Source organism: Clavelina lepadiformis, chromosome 1, assembly GCF_947623445.1.
Source record: "Clavelina lepadiformis chromosome 1, kaClaLepa1.1, whole genome shotgun sequence".
NCBI classification, from domain to species: domain Eukaryota; kingdom Metazoa; phylum Chordata; class Ascidiacea; order Aplousobranchia; family Clavelinidae; genus Clavelina; species Clavelina lepadiformis.
Window position 1 is genome coordinate 27267716 of NC_135240.1, and position 17437 is coordinate 27285152.

The following is a 17437-nucleotide window of genomic DNA, read 5'->3' on the forward strand; positions in this document are numbered from 1 at the left end:
GTTCGATAAGGTATTATTAGTTATTACATTTTCCACAACTCCACGAGATGGGCGATTGCGTAGGGAACAAATTCCCCCAAACTGATGCTTATGACCTGCTTATAAGATATCTATGATAAAGTCAAAAGTACTATATGCGTAAACAAATCGCAAAATTTGCCTGTTGTAGGTTTAGAGCTTAATAATAACAATACTGTACTCTGAAATACATTGCAAAATAAAGTAGGAAGATGAACTTGAGCAACTAATTACCGAACTCGGATTCGATCTCCAAAACGACATGTACCTAAGATTAACGGTAAAGTTCTCCGGTAATAAGATCCGCAAAACTTGGTAAATCAAACCAAGAAATTCGAAATAATAAACTCTGCAAAGCTGTAACAATAATAAACCTGATAATAACAAAGCAAACGTTGCCAGCCATCTCCACGAACATCCCAATCACACAATAAACTTTGCTAAACCGGATATTTTATAAATGGCTGGTCAAGATCGGAAACTGAAGACAAAAACTCAACCAGTCAACAAACTTTAACTATCTCTCAATTTAGACTTTATATCGGTCACTTCCTTTATATTTTTGTAACATTCAACGCAGTCCTTATGTGGGTATTCGTCAGTTGTTCGTTATTTCTCTCACTGCAGTAGTTAAAAATCTCGCCGTTTTTATTGTTTCTCTAAGTCTACTTCCAGGATGATTGTATTGTCAACCGAAATGTTTCATTAATAAATATTTTTTTGCTGTTTTGGTCATGTATCCGTTATACCAACGATATAAACTTTATACTTTTACTTTATATCGTTGATTATACAGTCACGCTCAAGCGAATATGAAATTTTTGTAAAACTTTTTGTTGTGACATTTTAACGTCCATGATTAAGTGTGCACTTTGTGAAAAGCATTTTGATGGATAAGTCAAACACCAAATAAAGGAATTCCCTTTCAAGATTAAATCGATTCCTTGTTTCTGAAGACCAATAAACTATTTGAGCAGTTGTTTGTACTCAATTTCAAACTGGTTATAGGCATGCTGAGAAAGATACCATATTTTGTTTGAAACTTTCTGGAAGTAGTTAAACCTGATTATGCGAAGTCGCAGCAATTCTGGAGTTAAATTGGACAATTATGCTCGGATTATTCAAAGAAGTATTTTGAAGTTTCAGGTGAATTTGTCTTACAAACTTTTTTTAATTAGTTGAATGAGGAGCAAGTGTTCTTCGATCGCCTGTACTTAACAATAGAAATTTTTGACCCACTTTGATTATTCTTTAAAGTACAAGTGTTCTAGATACTGGATTGTAAAAATTTTGCTCTGGTGAGTAGCATATGAATTCCTTTACGGATTAAAAAAATTGAAAATATGTTGCCTAGTACGGTCGTTGTTATTTTACCCTGCTTTGAATCCTACGCATTGGACTTGTTCGATACGAAGTCATGTTAAGTGGTCAGCGTAGCATACAACGTAAAATGCATAAGAGTTTGCGTGGTATTTGCGTCGCGCTTGAATGTAATAATTCGGTTTGTATTAACTTCTAGTTGATTATTTTAAACTTGGCTTAACATGCGAAACAAAATTATTGTACGTAACACACCGCAGATAACATGCAAACTCTTACGCATCTTACGTCGCATGCTATGCTGACCAAGTATCTAGACGTCATATCAAACAAGTCCAGTGAGTAGGATTCAAACCACTGTAAAATAAGAACTAGACAATATCTTCGTGTTTTTATAATTTCTTATTCATCAGGAAAAGAATTTATATGCAACTCACCTGAGCGAAATCAGTGCAACCCACTGCCCAGAACACTTGTAATCTAAAAAAAAATCGACAAGTGGATCGACAAGTGGATCGACAATTTTCATTGTTTTGCATTGATTTGTTGTATCATATCATTCATTGTCATGCATTCATTCATTTCATTGTTATGACGATCGGAAAAGTCTTGCCACCAAAAAAATGTTGGCGGTTACTCGGAAAAGGTCAATTGTTTGAAGAAAACTCATTTGTATCATTACCATCCAGCCGGAGCTGGTAATGTTTTGGATGATCATTACCATCCAGAGTTAGTCGGCCATCCACCATCCATATTCTGATATTGGAAACTGGAAAGTCTGGCACAGGCGTGCAGGAGAATCAACAATGTTTTTATTATAAACAAACAAGGCAAATTTGTTTTTTTTGAACAGCAAATTGCAATAAATAAACATAGAATTAAAGACTTAGTGACTGCTGTAATTCTGGGATGTATTCCGTGCGGAGCGAACACCGAAGGCCAGTTTGGCGTACAATATGAATAGATCAAAAGCGCTACATGCCAACCACAATTAAAAAAAAAAAAGTGACAATGTACTCTTTTTCGTCTAAACAAGAGGAAAACGAAAATGCAAAGTGAATTTGCCGTTGCCACGGTTGTGCTAAGATGTGAATTGGTTCTGTGTCATGCTGAGGTTAAACCGTGTTTACGCTGCTTGACTGTAGGCCATGCCAAAAATCTTTGGTGTAACTCATCTGGAATGTGTATTGGCTGTAATCCCATTGTTTGCGTCTATGCCCACATCATTTCTTGTCAAAAACTGCCATACTCTCCAGTGAGGATTACCGTTATCAAATCGTACTGAAATGGCTACAAATTTGATTAATCTGATTAAACCTCATTTTCAGAATCCTGTTACTGGGTTGTTTTCTGCAAGCAAGGATGCTCCCCACGCTTGGGTTAGGGATAACCTCTACTCTCTTCAGGCTGTATGGGGCCTTGCTCTTGCATACAGAAAGCATTCTGATCTTGATGAAGACAAAGCCAAGTCATATGAACTAGAACAGGTTTATATTGCAGTAAAACCACATGATTTTTTAAATACAGTTTGTTTTCATAACATTTGTTTATGAGCTTACTCAAGTGTTGGTAATAAAAGAATGCAATCTTTTAGTTGAGTACGAGTACAACGTACAACGACGAGTAGAATAGTAGTAGTAGTAGTACAACGAGTAGTATATTAATCTTCTGCTTTATTTTGCAGAGTGTGGTCAAATGCATGCGCTCCCTGCTTCAATGCATGATTCGGCAAGTTGACAAACTTGAACGATTCAAGGTATGGCATCGTCTCTTTTGTTATCTGACTTCAATTTGTATTGGTTTGAAGTCAAGTATGCTCTTGTTTCTAGACGAGCCAATCACCCGCCGATGCTCTTCATGCAAAATACAATCGCACGACATGTGGGGTTGTCGTGGGTGACCATGAATGGGGCCATCTTCAACTGGATGCGACTGGACTTTATATTTTAATGTTGGCTCAGATGACTGCTTCCGGTAATTTTTCGACTATTGTTAATGACCTTAGCACTTTGTGGTGTTGAGTTTTGCACTTCTTTGCCAATGAAGTTTTCACGTTTTAGCACAAAATAATACCTTGCAAGGTTACATTGAAACAAGCTTTTCTGTATTACTTTTGCTACTAGTGAGTTGTTGCCGTTACTGAGCAATAAAAAATCTTTTTCTGTGTTTAATGAATGTAAAATTGTATATATATTTTCATTTTTTAGGCTTGTCTATTATTTACACGTTGGATGAAGTTGCCTTTATTCAAAACCTTGTGTTCTACATTGCACACGCCTATCGTACTCCTGACTATGGCATATGGGAGCGCGGTGATAAGACCAATCACGGAGTCCCTGAATTAAATGCAAGTTCCGTTGGAATGTGCAAGGTAAAATTTCGCTTGAATCAGTGGCAGGCACAATCCATGCTTCTCGTGATATAGACATATTATTCAGGCAGCACTAGAAGCGATTGATGAATTGAACCTATTTGGACCAAGTGGTGGCCCTCAGTCTGTCATCCACGTTACTCCTGATGAGAAAGCTCTTTGTCAGGCGATTTTGCAGAGTATGCTGCCGAGAGAGTCTAACTCAAAGGTGAGATAAAGTTTTGCTGCCTTCAGCGATCCTCCAGACTGGCTTACAAATGATCTTTAATTTGCCATTCGTTGGTTGTGTAGTTTGTGTACATAATCTATTGTTTCTACATGGCATGTGTAGGGACGCACATTTTAGAATAACGGATCCTAAACAAGCCAATCTCAAAAGATTTGAATCCAATTTTTGCATTTTTTTCGAACTCTAGGACATGGATTTATTTTATGATTGAAGGTTTTTGCACGTGCTGGAGAAGTTGTTGTTGATTGTTATTTGACATTCCGATACCATGCACTGGGTGCGTCAATTGTCATGAATTAAACCGTGTGTCATGTAAATTTGACAATTGTCAACTAGCTTGAACCACAATAATTATGTGAGCAGCAATAATATTGCAAAGGCAAAACAAAAGCACCGCGAGTGCTTAATTTTTTTAACTTTTAGCTATTCTAGAACAGGATTTGAAAATCTGGATCCGGAATAAACTATTCTAGAATAGTCACTTATTGACTTATTCTGTGTTGTACATCCCTAAGAATGGGTAGTAATGTTCGAATGTTTAATTGCAAAGATTTAGTCGAGTTGAGTTTGTCTGTCTGCTTGTGCTGACTGAACTGCTTGTACAAGAATGCAAGCATTTACTTTCCATTAACCCTACATTGTTCGTTAGGAAGTAGATGCTGGGTTGCTGAGTGTTATCGGTTATCCTGCATTTGCTGTTAATGACCAGTCATTGGTTGATGAAACGAAGCAGTCGGTTGTTAATAAACTCCAGGTTTGTGCCAAAATGCAGTAGAGCTTTTTGTACTAAATTGGTAGTAAAGGTAACAGGCAAATTTATCATCATATTTCCTGTTTAATTCAAACAAAGGTCTTGTGTTTTCAAATTTGCCAAAGAGCAGTTGGCCGACATATTCTAAGATTGAGCGCAGTACATCCGATAAATTTATTCTATGTAAATTTTAGGGAAAATATGGATGCCGTCGTTTCCTCAGAGACGGGTACAAAACTGCATTGGAAGATTCTTCCCGGTTGCATTATGAGCTGGCTGAACTGAAAGTAATTTTGGTTTTGGTGGAACTTTGTGCAATTATTCTCAACTGATATGACTGCGGCATGACACAAAAAATTCTTCAGTCTTATTTTCTTTAAACATTTCTAAGATAAAAAGTCTGTATTTTTACTTTTTTCCGCACCAGGTGTTTGAACACATTGAGTGCGAATGGCCTGTCTTCTGGACATATCTGGTTCTAGACGGGATATTTCTAGACAACAAACAGCAGGTCATCGAGTATCTGGACGCGCTTGGCGAGATACTTGTGCTTGAAGACGGGGTTAGATGCGTTCCTGAACTCTATGCTGTGCCTGCTGATAAGGTGTTTATCATATTTTTATTTTTATCATGTCAACGAAACCTATCACAAATATCTGTATAATATATACATGTAGATACTATAATACAGTAGCTGCCTATGTCGCTAAAGTTAATTATTACATTGTTGTTATTTCTGTTTTACTTTAAACTTTCTCTGCTGAAATCATTGCTAAGTGTGAATTCCAATGAAAAATTTTCAATGTGTTTCATATTGAGCTGTGGTAGTTGAGCAAAATAAGCTTCAACACCTAAACAAGATACTGTATCTTACACTGCAAAGGCAGATATGACTTAAGATAATAGTTTTTTTATTTAGGTTGAAATGGAAAAAGCAAACCCTCATAGTCAGGATAGGGTCCCTGTTGGAAAGCTGCCCCATCTCTGGGGGCATTCCCTTTATATTTTAGGTAAGTTGCTTTGGGATGGCTTTCTCGCCCCCGGTGAGATTGACCCTCTCAATCGAAGATTTGCGACGGAGATAAAACCTGACATTGTTATCCAAGGTAATTGGTCGTCTGATGCTGTTTCGTGATACATGGTTGTTCATTTGCCGTTTCTCTGCTCTCTAAACTCTGTAGTTCTGTTCATAAACCTTCATCTGCTTAACTTTGCATAAATTTCTTGTGACTGTCGTTTTATATGCTTTGGTAGCTTCCTTTCTCTTTTGTGTTTGCTAGTTCTTACTGTAATATACAGCGTACAGATAGATTCTTCATTTACATATGAGCTTTATACTTGGAAAGTGCAATAAAGACGCTGATATCTTTCTCCATGCAATTATTTATCTGTTTGAGTTCTGTTAGCAACTTTTAATAAAATGATTATAACATAATGAGCTTTGGTTCGATTGCATCCAGATAATCTTGATTATTGAATGCTTAATTATATATATGAATGAATCTTCCTCACTTGCATTAAGCATTTTATAACCAGCAGCATCATAATAGCAGGTTGTGATGTTTGTAGTTGCCGTAGTGGCTGAGGAAAATTTATTCCAGGATATTTTAAACAACACGGTTGGGATCCATGTTGAAACGATGCACGAAATTACCCCGATCAGGTTCCTTGCTTTGTTTCTACAAAACTTCAGTTAAAAACTTGTCACTTTCAGTTTTGTTTTTTACAAATCCCTCGAGGTGTTGCAGGTTTAGGTTGTATTTGCTGATGGAAGCTTGTTTTGACAGAGTCCAACCAGCAAAAGTTCTATCCAGCATTTATTCGAGGCTTGGAACGTGTCCAAAACTCAAATTGTCCGGTCGTCCTGTCAACCAGATGGGCATCCTGGCCACGAGCAAGCTTTATACAATTCGAGGAACAACATTTGCTTTTACACCTAATGTAAGTTCATTGTGTATCATGACATCGTGTAATACCAATTAGAGAGTTAATAATTCATAAATGTATCGGTTAATGTATGCAATAAGTTAATATGATAAGTTAAAGTCCTGTTAGTTACCGACCTCAATTAACATTGAACTATGGGGCTAAACTCTTTTACTTACATTTACTTCACTGGATTGAAATTTTTAATCCCTTGCAGTTGTTGGATCAACGGGATTTCTACATGTCCTTGGATACCGATATGTTGATTGACATGTTGATGACAGACTTGCAATATCTAGCTTCTAGTTGGACCATGCCCGGTCGGCCAATCATCACGATTCCCATACATGGCGGGATGCTAAGTAAGTTCCCTTGTGTTCTTGTCACAGATTCAGTGTTTCAAATACTGCTTTTATTGTCTACCTTCAGTATCTTGTAATATAACTCAATGAGTCACTTGTTGTTAATTTCTAAAATGAATGTTGTTACGTAGCTGATGACGGCGAGAATTTTAAACCTTCGCTCATTTCGACCCTGAGGAAGATACAGAGCGGCTACTTGTATGGGGTCAGGTGAGGACATATCCTTCATTTTATTATCTGTTAATGAAGTTCACAGCTTTACACGGCCACAATGTGTTAAGTGTTGTATCATAGTAATCAACGGAAATGTCATTGCTGAATGTGAGCTGTCAAGCTGACAGACTTTCGTCGAGGTCATTTGTTGTATCTTATCATCTCATTGCAGGGTGCAGCTTGGGACCTTGGGTAGTTTCCTCAGCACTTCCTGTCTCTCCAGATTAACTTTTCTTGAAACTGAAGGTGAGGGCTTGAGTGTTTCAGAGGTACCCCTTGTTTGTCCTCACCCATCACTTGCCCGAGTCATTAACTCGCGACATTGAAACCCCCGGAAAAATTTTTCATAAAGCTGTCATGAATCGTTGTTAAAAATGGAAATAAAACTCCAGCCAAGTGTTGAGTGGAAGCGCAAATGCAGTGAACATTGATAATGCTTATTACAAAAATTGTCGGATAATCTATATCACGTGCAGCACAACTTAAGAATAAAGAATCTTGGTGCTCATGAAAGAATATTGTTTCACAGATCGTGAAAATGATTCCCTGATTGACGTGCTCTTCAGTCGTCCTGCACCTCGCCGATATCGTCTCGGATCCGTGATCGAGGGGTTAAGTCTTCCTTTCCAACATTTCCACCAATCACAAGCGGACGATTCAGACCAGGCGCTGGTTGAAGCAAGGTTGTCGGAACGTCACAAGCACAAGCGAGTTTCCGCCGACCTCACTCGTAAGTGGCTCGGATAAAACTGTTCCTCTCTTAGATGACACAAAATAAATATAATTTGAATAAGAACTCACGTCTTATACTTGATAATCACCACTCAGATGTTGCTACAGAATGAATAAATTTTGCCTTAGTCTGATTATTATTGTGATCATTGCAAATTAGTTACTTGGAAATTAAAATCCTGCTATTGTAGAAGTTATTTTAAAATTTTGTTGTAAGATTATACACAAGACATCTAAGCCACCGTTATGTATTGGTTTTGATGTCTATAGCGTGTGGTTGCTGTTTTGTTGCATGCTGGTTAATGAAACCATGCATTGAACTACTTGTATTACATAGAGTTTACCAAAGCTGGAATTGTTTTACCAGTTCTAAAAATATTCTTTAGGTTTTAGCAGAATGGTTGCAAACTTGGGTTAAATTTGTAAATTAGATGCAAATAATACCTGATATTTTACCAATCTGTGTATATAGGTTCATTGGTTGGCCCTGGTGAGTTAAATCTACCCTTGTTGTAAATCACTTTATTTCACAAATGTTTAATTATTGAGTAGTAGTTCACATATTTTACTGCTTGTCATTGCTGTTGTGGTCTGTGGTGTCAAAGTCAAACAAATCACATCTCAGCTAAATGCATGATCTTCGTGAATGCCTCGTAATTTGTAGAATTACGCAAAGTTTAATCCTGAAGCCATGTCATAATATTCTTGGAAATATGCTTGCCGTACATCCATAGTGCATGTTGCTTGTTGGAGTGGATTGTTCTCTTGAATGCTTTCTAACTCTGAATTGTTGCAATAGCCGTGTGTGCAGCATTAATTTATAATATTTTGCCGCTTTAACATAAAAAATGTTTCATAGACATCGCCACGTTCAACCAGCAGCTTTTAAGACAGGGAAGTCGCAAAATGTGGAAGTCAGAAACGTGAGTTAACTTGCACATGTTTCTGGTTTAATGCTTAATATGTTGTGTTTACACGTTGTACTTCATGCTGTTAAAATTTTTCAAACCTAAAGTCACATTATTGTCCTATTGTTAACAGAAGGCCAATCTCTGCATCTTGCTTTTAATATTATAACCACAACGTGACTTTGTCTCACTTGCATTCATGTTTTGTACATTCCATTGTCAGACTTTTGGAGGAAAATAACGCCGACGACGAGGAATTGGATCCGAAAGTTCTCGTCGCCCGCTTAGACAAAACTAACCAGTTATGGGAACAAGCCGACATCCTCCATTATCTTTATACAAAGAAGTCAGTCGCATCATCGTTTGCGATGAAGATTGTGCCTGAACGTTCATTATATCAACGTTGACCCCAACGTCTTTTTGCACTAACAGGGGACCCAACTGGGACACAGAGATAGGGGGCAGCTCAGGGGCACTCGTCAGTGATCTTGTTGAAGAACTTTACGATAGATCGGGGCAGCAGGGTAACTGGATGGTTGTCAGACAGGTGAGGTATAAAGCTTTATCGGTTGCTCCAGTGACATTGCAAATTATATGAATTGTCATGATATACCACATTGACGATGAATTTAACGTAACTTCTGTGATGATGATATTTATCACTGGAAATACTCTGCTGCAACAAGTTCATTGCTATGCTGCGTTCTCCTTGATCTTCATCTCTCCTTCTCTAGCTAACTGGCCTCTTGCAGAAGAGAGTGAGTGGGTTATCTCAGGCCCTCACTGATCTTCTCGTCCGGCAGAAGCAGGTCACGGTTGGCTTGCCCCAAGAACCTCGCGAGACGACGGTTACCAGGTGAGTCACTTTCGGTTGTTTATGACATCATAATCACTTACAGCTAATATGTTATTTCAGACCTCTCCCGGGCGACGAACTTCACAACATCATCATGGAGTCGTTCGGGGAAGACACCGACATTGCTGTGCTCACACAGGTACATTATGATGTAATAAACATTAGAAATATTTACAATAACATCTTAATCTGTGAACAATCGATGGATTGATCTGGCAGGAGATCATCATGTACTTGGCCATGTTTATGAGAGCGTCCCCATCTTTATTCAACGACCTTCTGCGCCTTCGAGTGGGACTCATCATACAGGTATGCTCACAACGGTTCATGTTTACGAATGAGTTTCAAGCTGATTGATACGACGAGGGCGTGGCAGGTGATGGCGAGCGAACTGGCGCGTCATCTCCGTTGTTGCGGTGAAGAGGCGTCAGCACATCTCATGAGCCTGAGCCCGTTCGAGATGAAACAACTCATGCACAACATATTGAGCGGAAAGGAGTTCGGAGTGATTAAAAGTGGTGAGATACAACTCAGTGTTGATCTACTTCACAGCAAGCCACACTTGCTTTCTGCAGACAGTCGACCTAAGCTGTATTTAATCTTTGGAACATGGACACACTTGTCATGAAAGAGGCCCCGCTGTGATTAGAAAAATGTTGCAATTACGTCAACTTTTATTTCTCTTCATGAACGAATCTGTTTCTTCCTCAGCTTCATATAAACATAAATACCCGAGATATCTCACAACTTGAACTAACTGATATTCCTAACTCTTGTTTCTATTTTAGTGCGAGCCACGTCATCAGCGGCATTGTATCATGAGATCTCTCTGCACACCGAACGATCATCGAAAGCCGATAAGACAAAATTTCACGTTTTGAAGCGGAGATTGCGGGTAGGCGGCTTGCCTTGCTATTTGTCGTCAATTGCATATCATTAATGAAACATTGTCGTGATCGTGACTGAAACGTTGTTTTCAAGCGTCTGTCTTCGTCGCACAGCAGCGATTCGAGCGTGAAATTGAACGTGAGTATGCATCATGAACTTGCACACATGGTGGATGTAGCGTTTAACCATCACCCGATATGACCATTAATTAACACAAAACTGAGATTTATTTTAGGTAGAATTGAGGTTCAAGAGACTGCACAAATCTGCAAGCTTTAGTGAAAATTTCGCAGTGAATGTTCAAACTTTTTCATTTGACTTTTGGTTGTTGAATGACACTATTGTTTTTATTACATCACAAACCTTAGTTATGATCAAATAATGGCAGCAATTTGACCAAGATCATCAGGTTTTACTGATTTCAAGCAAAAAAATCTGTAGATCTGGTAGGATCTTGCAGTAGAATTAGTTTGTAGCAAGCACTAGCAGGGTTAGCTCTGAAGTATGCCGCCAACACTGGTAATCCCATTTTCATGTTCAGTTGAAGATGAGTTTGAGAAAAATGAGGAACAGTTTAGCTTGGCCGGTGTAGCGCTGCTTCTTTGAGTGATTTAATTTGTTTAACACGTCATGTAAGCAATCGGAGTGCTTATAATGAACTGCATGCCGGTATTGATAGCACAGCTCGACTTTAATTTTAAAATTGCCATCAGCTGCTTCGCTGATGAACCTTGCAAAGCCCTGCTTTGATTTTTAAATTTGTTTTATTTTAAAGTTTAAATGAAAGACAGAGCATGTTTTCATTTACTTTTTGGATGCTTAAAACCCGGGAAAACCACTTCCTGGAAGAAGCTTAGAATCACAATGAAAATAATCATCTCCCATGTCTTTTATGTTGCCATGGCTGGTGATACCTTACCGTACAAAACTTTGAAAGTGGCGACAAAGTTTTGGTAACCACGAGTTACCTGAAGGATAAAATACTAAAACCAAGAAGCTGGCAATCAAGTTATTTACAGACAGAGTTATGTTGCTCATTGATATCGCAGCAGCAGCATTGATTATATCATTGCAGCTTGGAAAAAAAGTTAAATATGTCCTGAAACGTCAGCAGATGAACCGATTTTTATTTTCTAGGCTAGGGCATTCATCCTTTGAGGCAGTGCTTGCATGTGGAAGTAATTTCGAGTGTGTAATGCCTGCCTTCAGTTAATTGAAAGGAATCATTGTAAAATGAATAAGCAAGTTGAAAGATTTAAGTAAAAGATTAATAATAATGCATTTAGTGTGATGTCATAACCGGAGCATTGTTACAGCATAAAGATCTCTCTGGATTGATCTCTCCTCCAAGCTGGACGCAGAGGGGAATGTCGACCGATTCCCAGTTGACAGAGACGAGCGCTGGCCCTCACAGCAACCAGAACAGCGTCGGAAGCTCGCAGTCTGAATTCTTCCGTGTTCCCTCAAATTATGCCCAGGTTAGATTATTGTGAGGTGCTTTCCCTATCACCTCGCATCTTTGTGATGCAACAATGGTTTTACTATGGAAGCATTAATTGTGAAATTTTTCTTCACTTTCCAGTTCACGGGGCAGAAAAGGGGACAGTGGGTACGGAGGCGCAGAATCGACGGGGCCTTAAATAGGGTCCCAGAGAACTTCTACTCCAGAATATGGAGGTTACTGGAGAAGTGCTATGGTGTGGTCATCAGCGGTCATTACATACCTGGTTATGTGACCAAGGAGGTGACGTTTCCTAACTAGCATCTTGTATTGGTATGGTTGTTCTACCGACACATTAAGGTTGAGTTTTACAGTTTGAAAAAGAATCCACAAATACTTGTGGTTAAGTTAGAGTGTGTGGAAATATTTGACTTGATTTGTCGTACAATCAAACAAAATTTATCGAACAATGTTTTCGGTGAAACGGCCACTGCATTGAAAATTTTACAGTGAAGTGTTTTAAATAGTGTGACGTCATAGAAAGCTTAAGTGGAATGAAGCGGCCATAATACGATGAAAAATCATATCTGGAGTTAAAACAAACCGTGTCTTAACCCGTTAGTTGTTTTATCACAAGCACGATAATGTTAATATTTTAACCGATATGTTTCCAGATGACACGCGGCGAGCTCAAATTCGCGTTGCTTGTCGAGAACGTACTCAACCACATTCCGCAGCCTGAATACCGCCAGCTAGTGGTGGAAACCGTCATAGTTCTGACTTTGCTTGCCGATGCGCCCAACGTAAGATTTCTATCCGACAATTTGAACGTGGATCGGGTTCTTCTCAAAGCCAGCGATTTATTCTACGATGACGAGGTCAGGCCGCCGACCTAGACTTTGCGAAATTGATTTTAAACATTTTTTCAGACTGTTCTTAATGATTTTTTCAGGTTGCGGACGAAGCACCCGAGGATTTGCTGCACAAAGACCCCAACACCGGCGTCTGCACCGAGTTCTACGATTGTGCACCAAGCGGACCTTTCGGCACTATGACTTATCTATCGAAAGCTGTCGCGTCGTCTTTCAGTGAATATTTCCCTGATAATATCGGGGACTGCACCTTAAGTTAAAAACTCGGGGATACTTCTTACCCCGTATTATAAGGGTCCGGCCCCACTGCTCTTGCTTTTTTCACAGGCTCCCTAACCCCCTTACACTGTGACGTCATAATTATATGGGTCGCTAACCGTCACTAGCTGCGCTCAACATGATTTATATGTGTAATGCTAGATCTTGTACGGGCTTGTGTTCCAGTTATGCCAATCGTATACTCTTTGTGTTGCTGCCAATATACTCGAATGTGAGTCGCAGAATGCCCGTGTCTGCGTCCGTTTATTGCGTTTTATTTATTCTCAGAAAATAAAATTTATGCTCAACTTTCAGCCTTTCATGTGTCGAAAATCGAAGCAAGTGTGGGCCATGTAACAGCACACGTGACTTGTAACTTGATAAACAGGTTCAATGCATCACTGGCGATGCGTGGGATGGCCGCAAAATAAACTCAACGCCGAACATCTCTACTATGGAAAGAGACGTGTGGAAGCTGTTGCTGAAACATGTATTTTGGATGTGACTTGGCTCAGATTTTGGCGCTAATATTCTTGGCAGAGTAAAGCCCACAGTCACATATAATTGGTTGACGTGTTTGTCTTCTGTGACGTATTGTTTGCTTGAATGGCTTCGGCCTTCCAAGGAGATGATTGTGATATCATAAAACGATGTTGGAGTAAGCATGATCTGTTTGATCAAGTGTAACAAAATAACCGAGTCAACTTATGTCGTGAAGTTTTATTGAAGTTAGCGTTAGCTGAAGGTCAGAGGGGGGGGGGGGGATTTGCTGGAAGAATTAAGTCGTCTGTTAAGTTTTCATTGTCGCAGAAATGTGTAAGACTGTTCTTATTAAGTTTGTCTCTAAGCACGGATTCGTGTTTGACTTTTGACCTTGATTTTGGCTTAGTTTTCTCCTGTGAAACTCTGAGTTGGCGCTTCTAGTAATTTAACCAATAGTTTGGGCACCGTTGCAGCAAGATGTGGTTACCTCTGTTTCACCGAAAAAAATTGTTGGTTCGAAACTATTTTCTCGGTTCCTTTGTTAATTATCTAAATGTTGAACTATGACATCATAAATCTTTCTTTTCATCTAAATTGTTAATTGCTCGTTGTAAATCTAAAGCTCTTTGTCAGGGATAGGCGCATTGGTTTAAGATACTGTAATGGCCAATGGGCATGCACAAATAGTTGATTTGGGACTAGTGTAGGGCTACCATTTCTGAGTGGGCCAAATTCGGGACGACACAAGAACCGCCTGTCACGACACCGTGTTTATTTCTAAAATATAATTGGTATTAGCAACTATGTAAAAACTTACTATGTGTCGGGACTGGCAGAAAAGTGACGGCAAGGTCTTCAGGACATATATCTATTTATTTACTTAGTGTTCATTATGAAACTTGCCATCGGTACGACTGCATCAGGAAAAAACAACAAAAATTAACAAACTACAACTAAAATCGGGACTTACGTCAGTTTTTACTTTTTTTTTCGGGACGCAGATTTTAGCAGTAAAATCCGGGACATGTCCCGAAAAATCGGGACGCATGGCAACGCTATTATAGTGCAAAAGTGCATAATCGAATGACGTCACAATTTGGGTAGCAGGGACTAGTATACTAATGCAGCACGTGGTTGTGCACTTTTGCGCCACCAGACCAGTTGATTTTAGACTTAAATTGAAGTTAGACTTAGGTTAAAAGGAAGACTCGGGTTAAATTTCCGTTATTATGTTTTAGCATTTAAGTTAGGTTAACAAGAGATTATAAAAATAGCTTCATACGTATGATTTTTCCAGTGAAACCGTGACAGTCTTTTTCTAAACTAAACCGCATGTCTTGTGCAGCGAGTGCATGACCTACAAGGAGTGAAATAGTTACGTCATACAGGTGTTTCCCGAGTTTCCGGTAGTTTTCGAAACGTAAATATGCCTTAAACTAAATCTAAAATTATCCAAAAAATATCAAACTGAATGAATTTAGTTGGAAAGTTCAAAACATGAAGCAAACTGCAAAATATTGGAATAAAGACTCAATAATTCAATGCGCGTCGCATTTGAAAGGTCAAAGAGAAACCAGAGCTTGCAAATCACAAACGACATAATTTTCTTTTTGATTTTAGAGTTTGTTAGTTTTCTGGAAAGATGCCACAAAACGTTTTTTACGCAGAGTGTCATATACCAAAATTGAGTGCATTTGCTCGGTTAAGAATAATCCTCTTGCCGCAGTTTGGGATTTTTCTTACGATTGAGTGCACCTTCACCTTAATTGCACACACAGACCACAGCTGTCTGTGACAACTGCTATAAGAAGGTGCTTGCTTGTTATGTCAAAGTTTCGACGCCATAATTTCTAAAAAGCTCTGTTATACGACCGTGACCACCTGTCAAGGCAGGCCTAGGAAATTCTAGAAATAGTAATAAGCGTGACGGGATGAGGTGAATCACCCAAGTCAAGTTTCTTTTTTTGTGCGTTTGCTGCACTGTAGTTTTTGCCGATCCTGGCCTTTCTAACGCGAACAGGCCCAAAGCATAGGATTGCAAAAACGGCAAATCTTCTTGCTCGCTCCTAAGCTTGATTAGCCCACTTTGGATTTGACTGATTTCAAACGGCATCGACCACGATTATGACGGTGCAGACGGACAATAATGACGTAACAGAACACTATATTGTATGTGGTGGGAAAGAAATTCTTGTCCTTGTGTGAATTGGAGCTAAAGATTTTGTTGTTGATAAATCACCGAACGAAAAATTGTCAATTTCCGCGATATTATTTTTTTCTTGTTCGGATGGACCCACAATTGCTAGTGTCTTTCGTCGTATCGCGCGCGGCTTTTGTGTACTGTTACGTCACAAAAGGGCACACGCCTTCGACAACTCGTGTACTTGTTTTTTAATACGAACTAGGCTAGTCTCTAAGAAAGTCACAGCGATTCTTAGCACTCTGGGCTATATTTATCAGGCTTAGCTACTGCGGCGGAATTAACTTGAAATAACAGACTTGTGATGATTTGAGGGAGAATTATGTAAGTTTGGATTGAGAAAGGGTCAAGTGGCGTTGAAGAAATTATCCAACTAATTATTATCTTGTTATTACTGCTACTCGCTCATTATCATAATTAAGCTACAAGTTGTAACGCTGCCGAATTTTCAGGCCTGAAAGTGGTGAAGTTAAGTTTTCGTGATTGAACTTTTTCAGCCAGGAAAGTGTTGGAATTTGTGCGTCTTGACATAACTTAACAATAACCGGTCACCATTCGTTGGCGCTTGATATTGATCATAGGCTAGTGAACGTTACAGATGAGTGGCATTAAAAACCGCTGGAAATTGACTCCTGAATTGGAAACTCTGACCAGTTATACACTGTACAAAAGGCCGGGTCGCTTTGTTAAGCCGCTTTCAAAAGTGATTGATCGCTTTGTATAGCTTTGCCAGGAACAATAGCTATATCAGTGGGCTCATAACATTGGCTTCTAAGGTATTTGGTTTAAAGTTAGTCGAGAACTTATTTGAAGGTATTTATATGCTGCGACACGAGCCGGGAACATATTTAAAATTCATCCTTTGTCTAAGAATAGAAACGACAAAATGCCAGGTTTGGGATAAGTTTGAAAGTTAAACGTGATTTGTTCGTCGATGTACAACGAATTTCCCGACTCCGAGAAGCGAGTTTCACGTCATTAGACGTTGCCCGGTTTATCCGGATTCCTTTGCAAAGGTCTTGTCCAATATTTACTAAGTCCTTGTCAAGGTTCACCGACGCGCCGTATTTCAATTTTTTTATGACGCAAGCAGTGTCCTTGTGTTAATATGTACGCGGAATAACTTCCCTGGGCTTAAACAAAGCAGCAAGTTGACGAGCTAACTTTAGCCAACTGCTTTCTGTGACAATATTTTCATTATAGTCTGTTTCACTTGGAAAGCTTTTCTCTTCGGTTGTTGTCATTACTAACCTCTATGACGTAACAAGAAAAACTTCGACTTTTTATTTAGCATTGAAAGTTGAAAAGCATCGACATCACAAAACATTTTTCTAAATTTAGTATTATGTAATCATGTGAAAAATATTCACATAAATAACCCGCGTTTATAACGTCACAACATTCCATTTTATTGTGTGATTTACAAGATGGAAGTTTAACAACGACCATGGTCGCGTCATCTAAGGCTAAGCAAATACGATGTCTTCACTAGTAAGACACAAAAGATAATCGAGGTTTGGGTCCATTTACAAATAGCGACGGCATCGAATGAAGATATCAAAGAAATACGAAATTTGACTCCGGAAATTTCTTCTTGTTTCAGATTAAA

The 17437-nt window shown here is 39.0% G+C and overlaps 1 protein-coding gene across 3 annotated transcripts; it reads left to right on the forward strand.

Moving 5' to 3' along the window:
- The first annotated feature begins 306 nt into the window (after window positions 1-306).
- LOC143453240 (phosphorylase b kinase regulatory subunit alpha, liver isoform-like) lies at window positions 307-13459 on the forward strand. Of its 3 annotated transcripts, XM_076954441.1 has the most exons (30): window positions 308-1164; window positions 2667-2825; window positions 3023-3094; window positions 3168-3312; window positions 3546-3709; window positions 3777-3917; window positions 4588-4692; window positions 4884-4976; window positions 5117-5293; window positions 5609-5795; window positions 6259-6352; window positions 6477-6630; window positions 6833-6977; window positions 7109-7187; window positions 7363-7436; window positions 7720-7920; window positions 8395-8412; window positions 8782-8845; window positions 9054-9176; window positions 9263-9377; window positions 9565-9686; window positions 9747-9825; window positions 9906-9995; window positions 10063-10204; window positions 10475-10581; window positions 10668-10712; window positions 11891-12052; window positions 12157-12318; window positions 12690-12893; window positions 12968-13459. In XM_076954441.1, exons 1-30 carry the CDS (start codon window positions 1087-1089, stop codon window positions 13145-13147), a joined length of 3681 nt encoding a protein of 1226 aa, XP_076810556.1. In that variant the 5' UTR covers window positions 308-1086; the 3' UTR covers window positions 13148-13459. The 3 variants fall into 3 exon arrangements, with proteins under 3 accessions (XP_076810567.1, XP_076810556.1, XP_076810578.1); XM_076954452.1 differs by lacking the exon at window positions 8395-8412 and having other exon boundaries at window positions 307-1164; XM_076954463.1 differs by lacking the exon at window positions 10668-10712.
- Window positions 13460-17437: the final 3978 nt, after the last annotated feature.

Coding starts and splice junctions, on each gene's coding strand:
- LOC143453240 (XM_076954441.1), top strand. CDS start 1,087: ATGCGAAGTCGCAGCAATTCTGGAGTTAAATTGGACAATTATGCTCGG. Junction 4,977..5,116: donor ATGAGCTGGCTGAACTGAAA/GTAATTTTGGTT, acceptor TTTCCGCACCAG/GTGTTTGAACACATTGAGTG. Junction 7,188..7,362: donor GGCTACTTGTATGGGGTCAG/GTGAGGACATAT, acceptor ATCTCATTGCAG/GGTGCAGCTTGGGACCTTGG.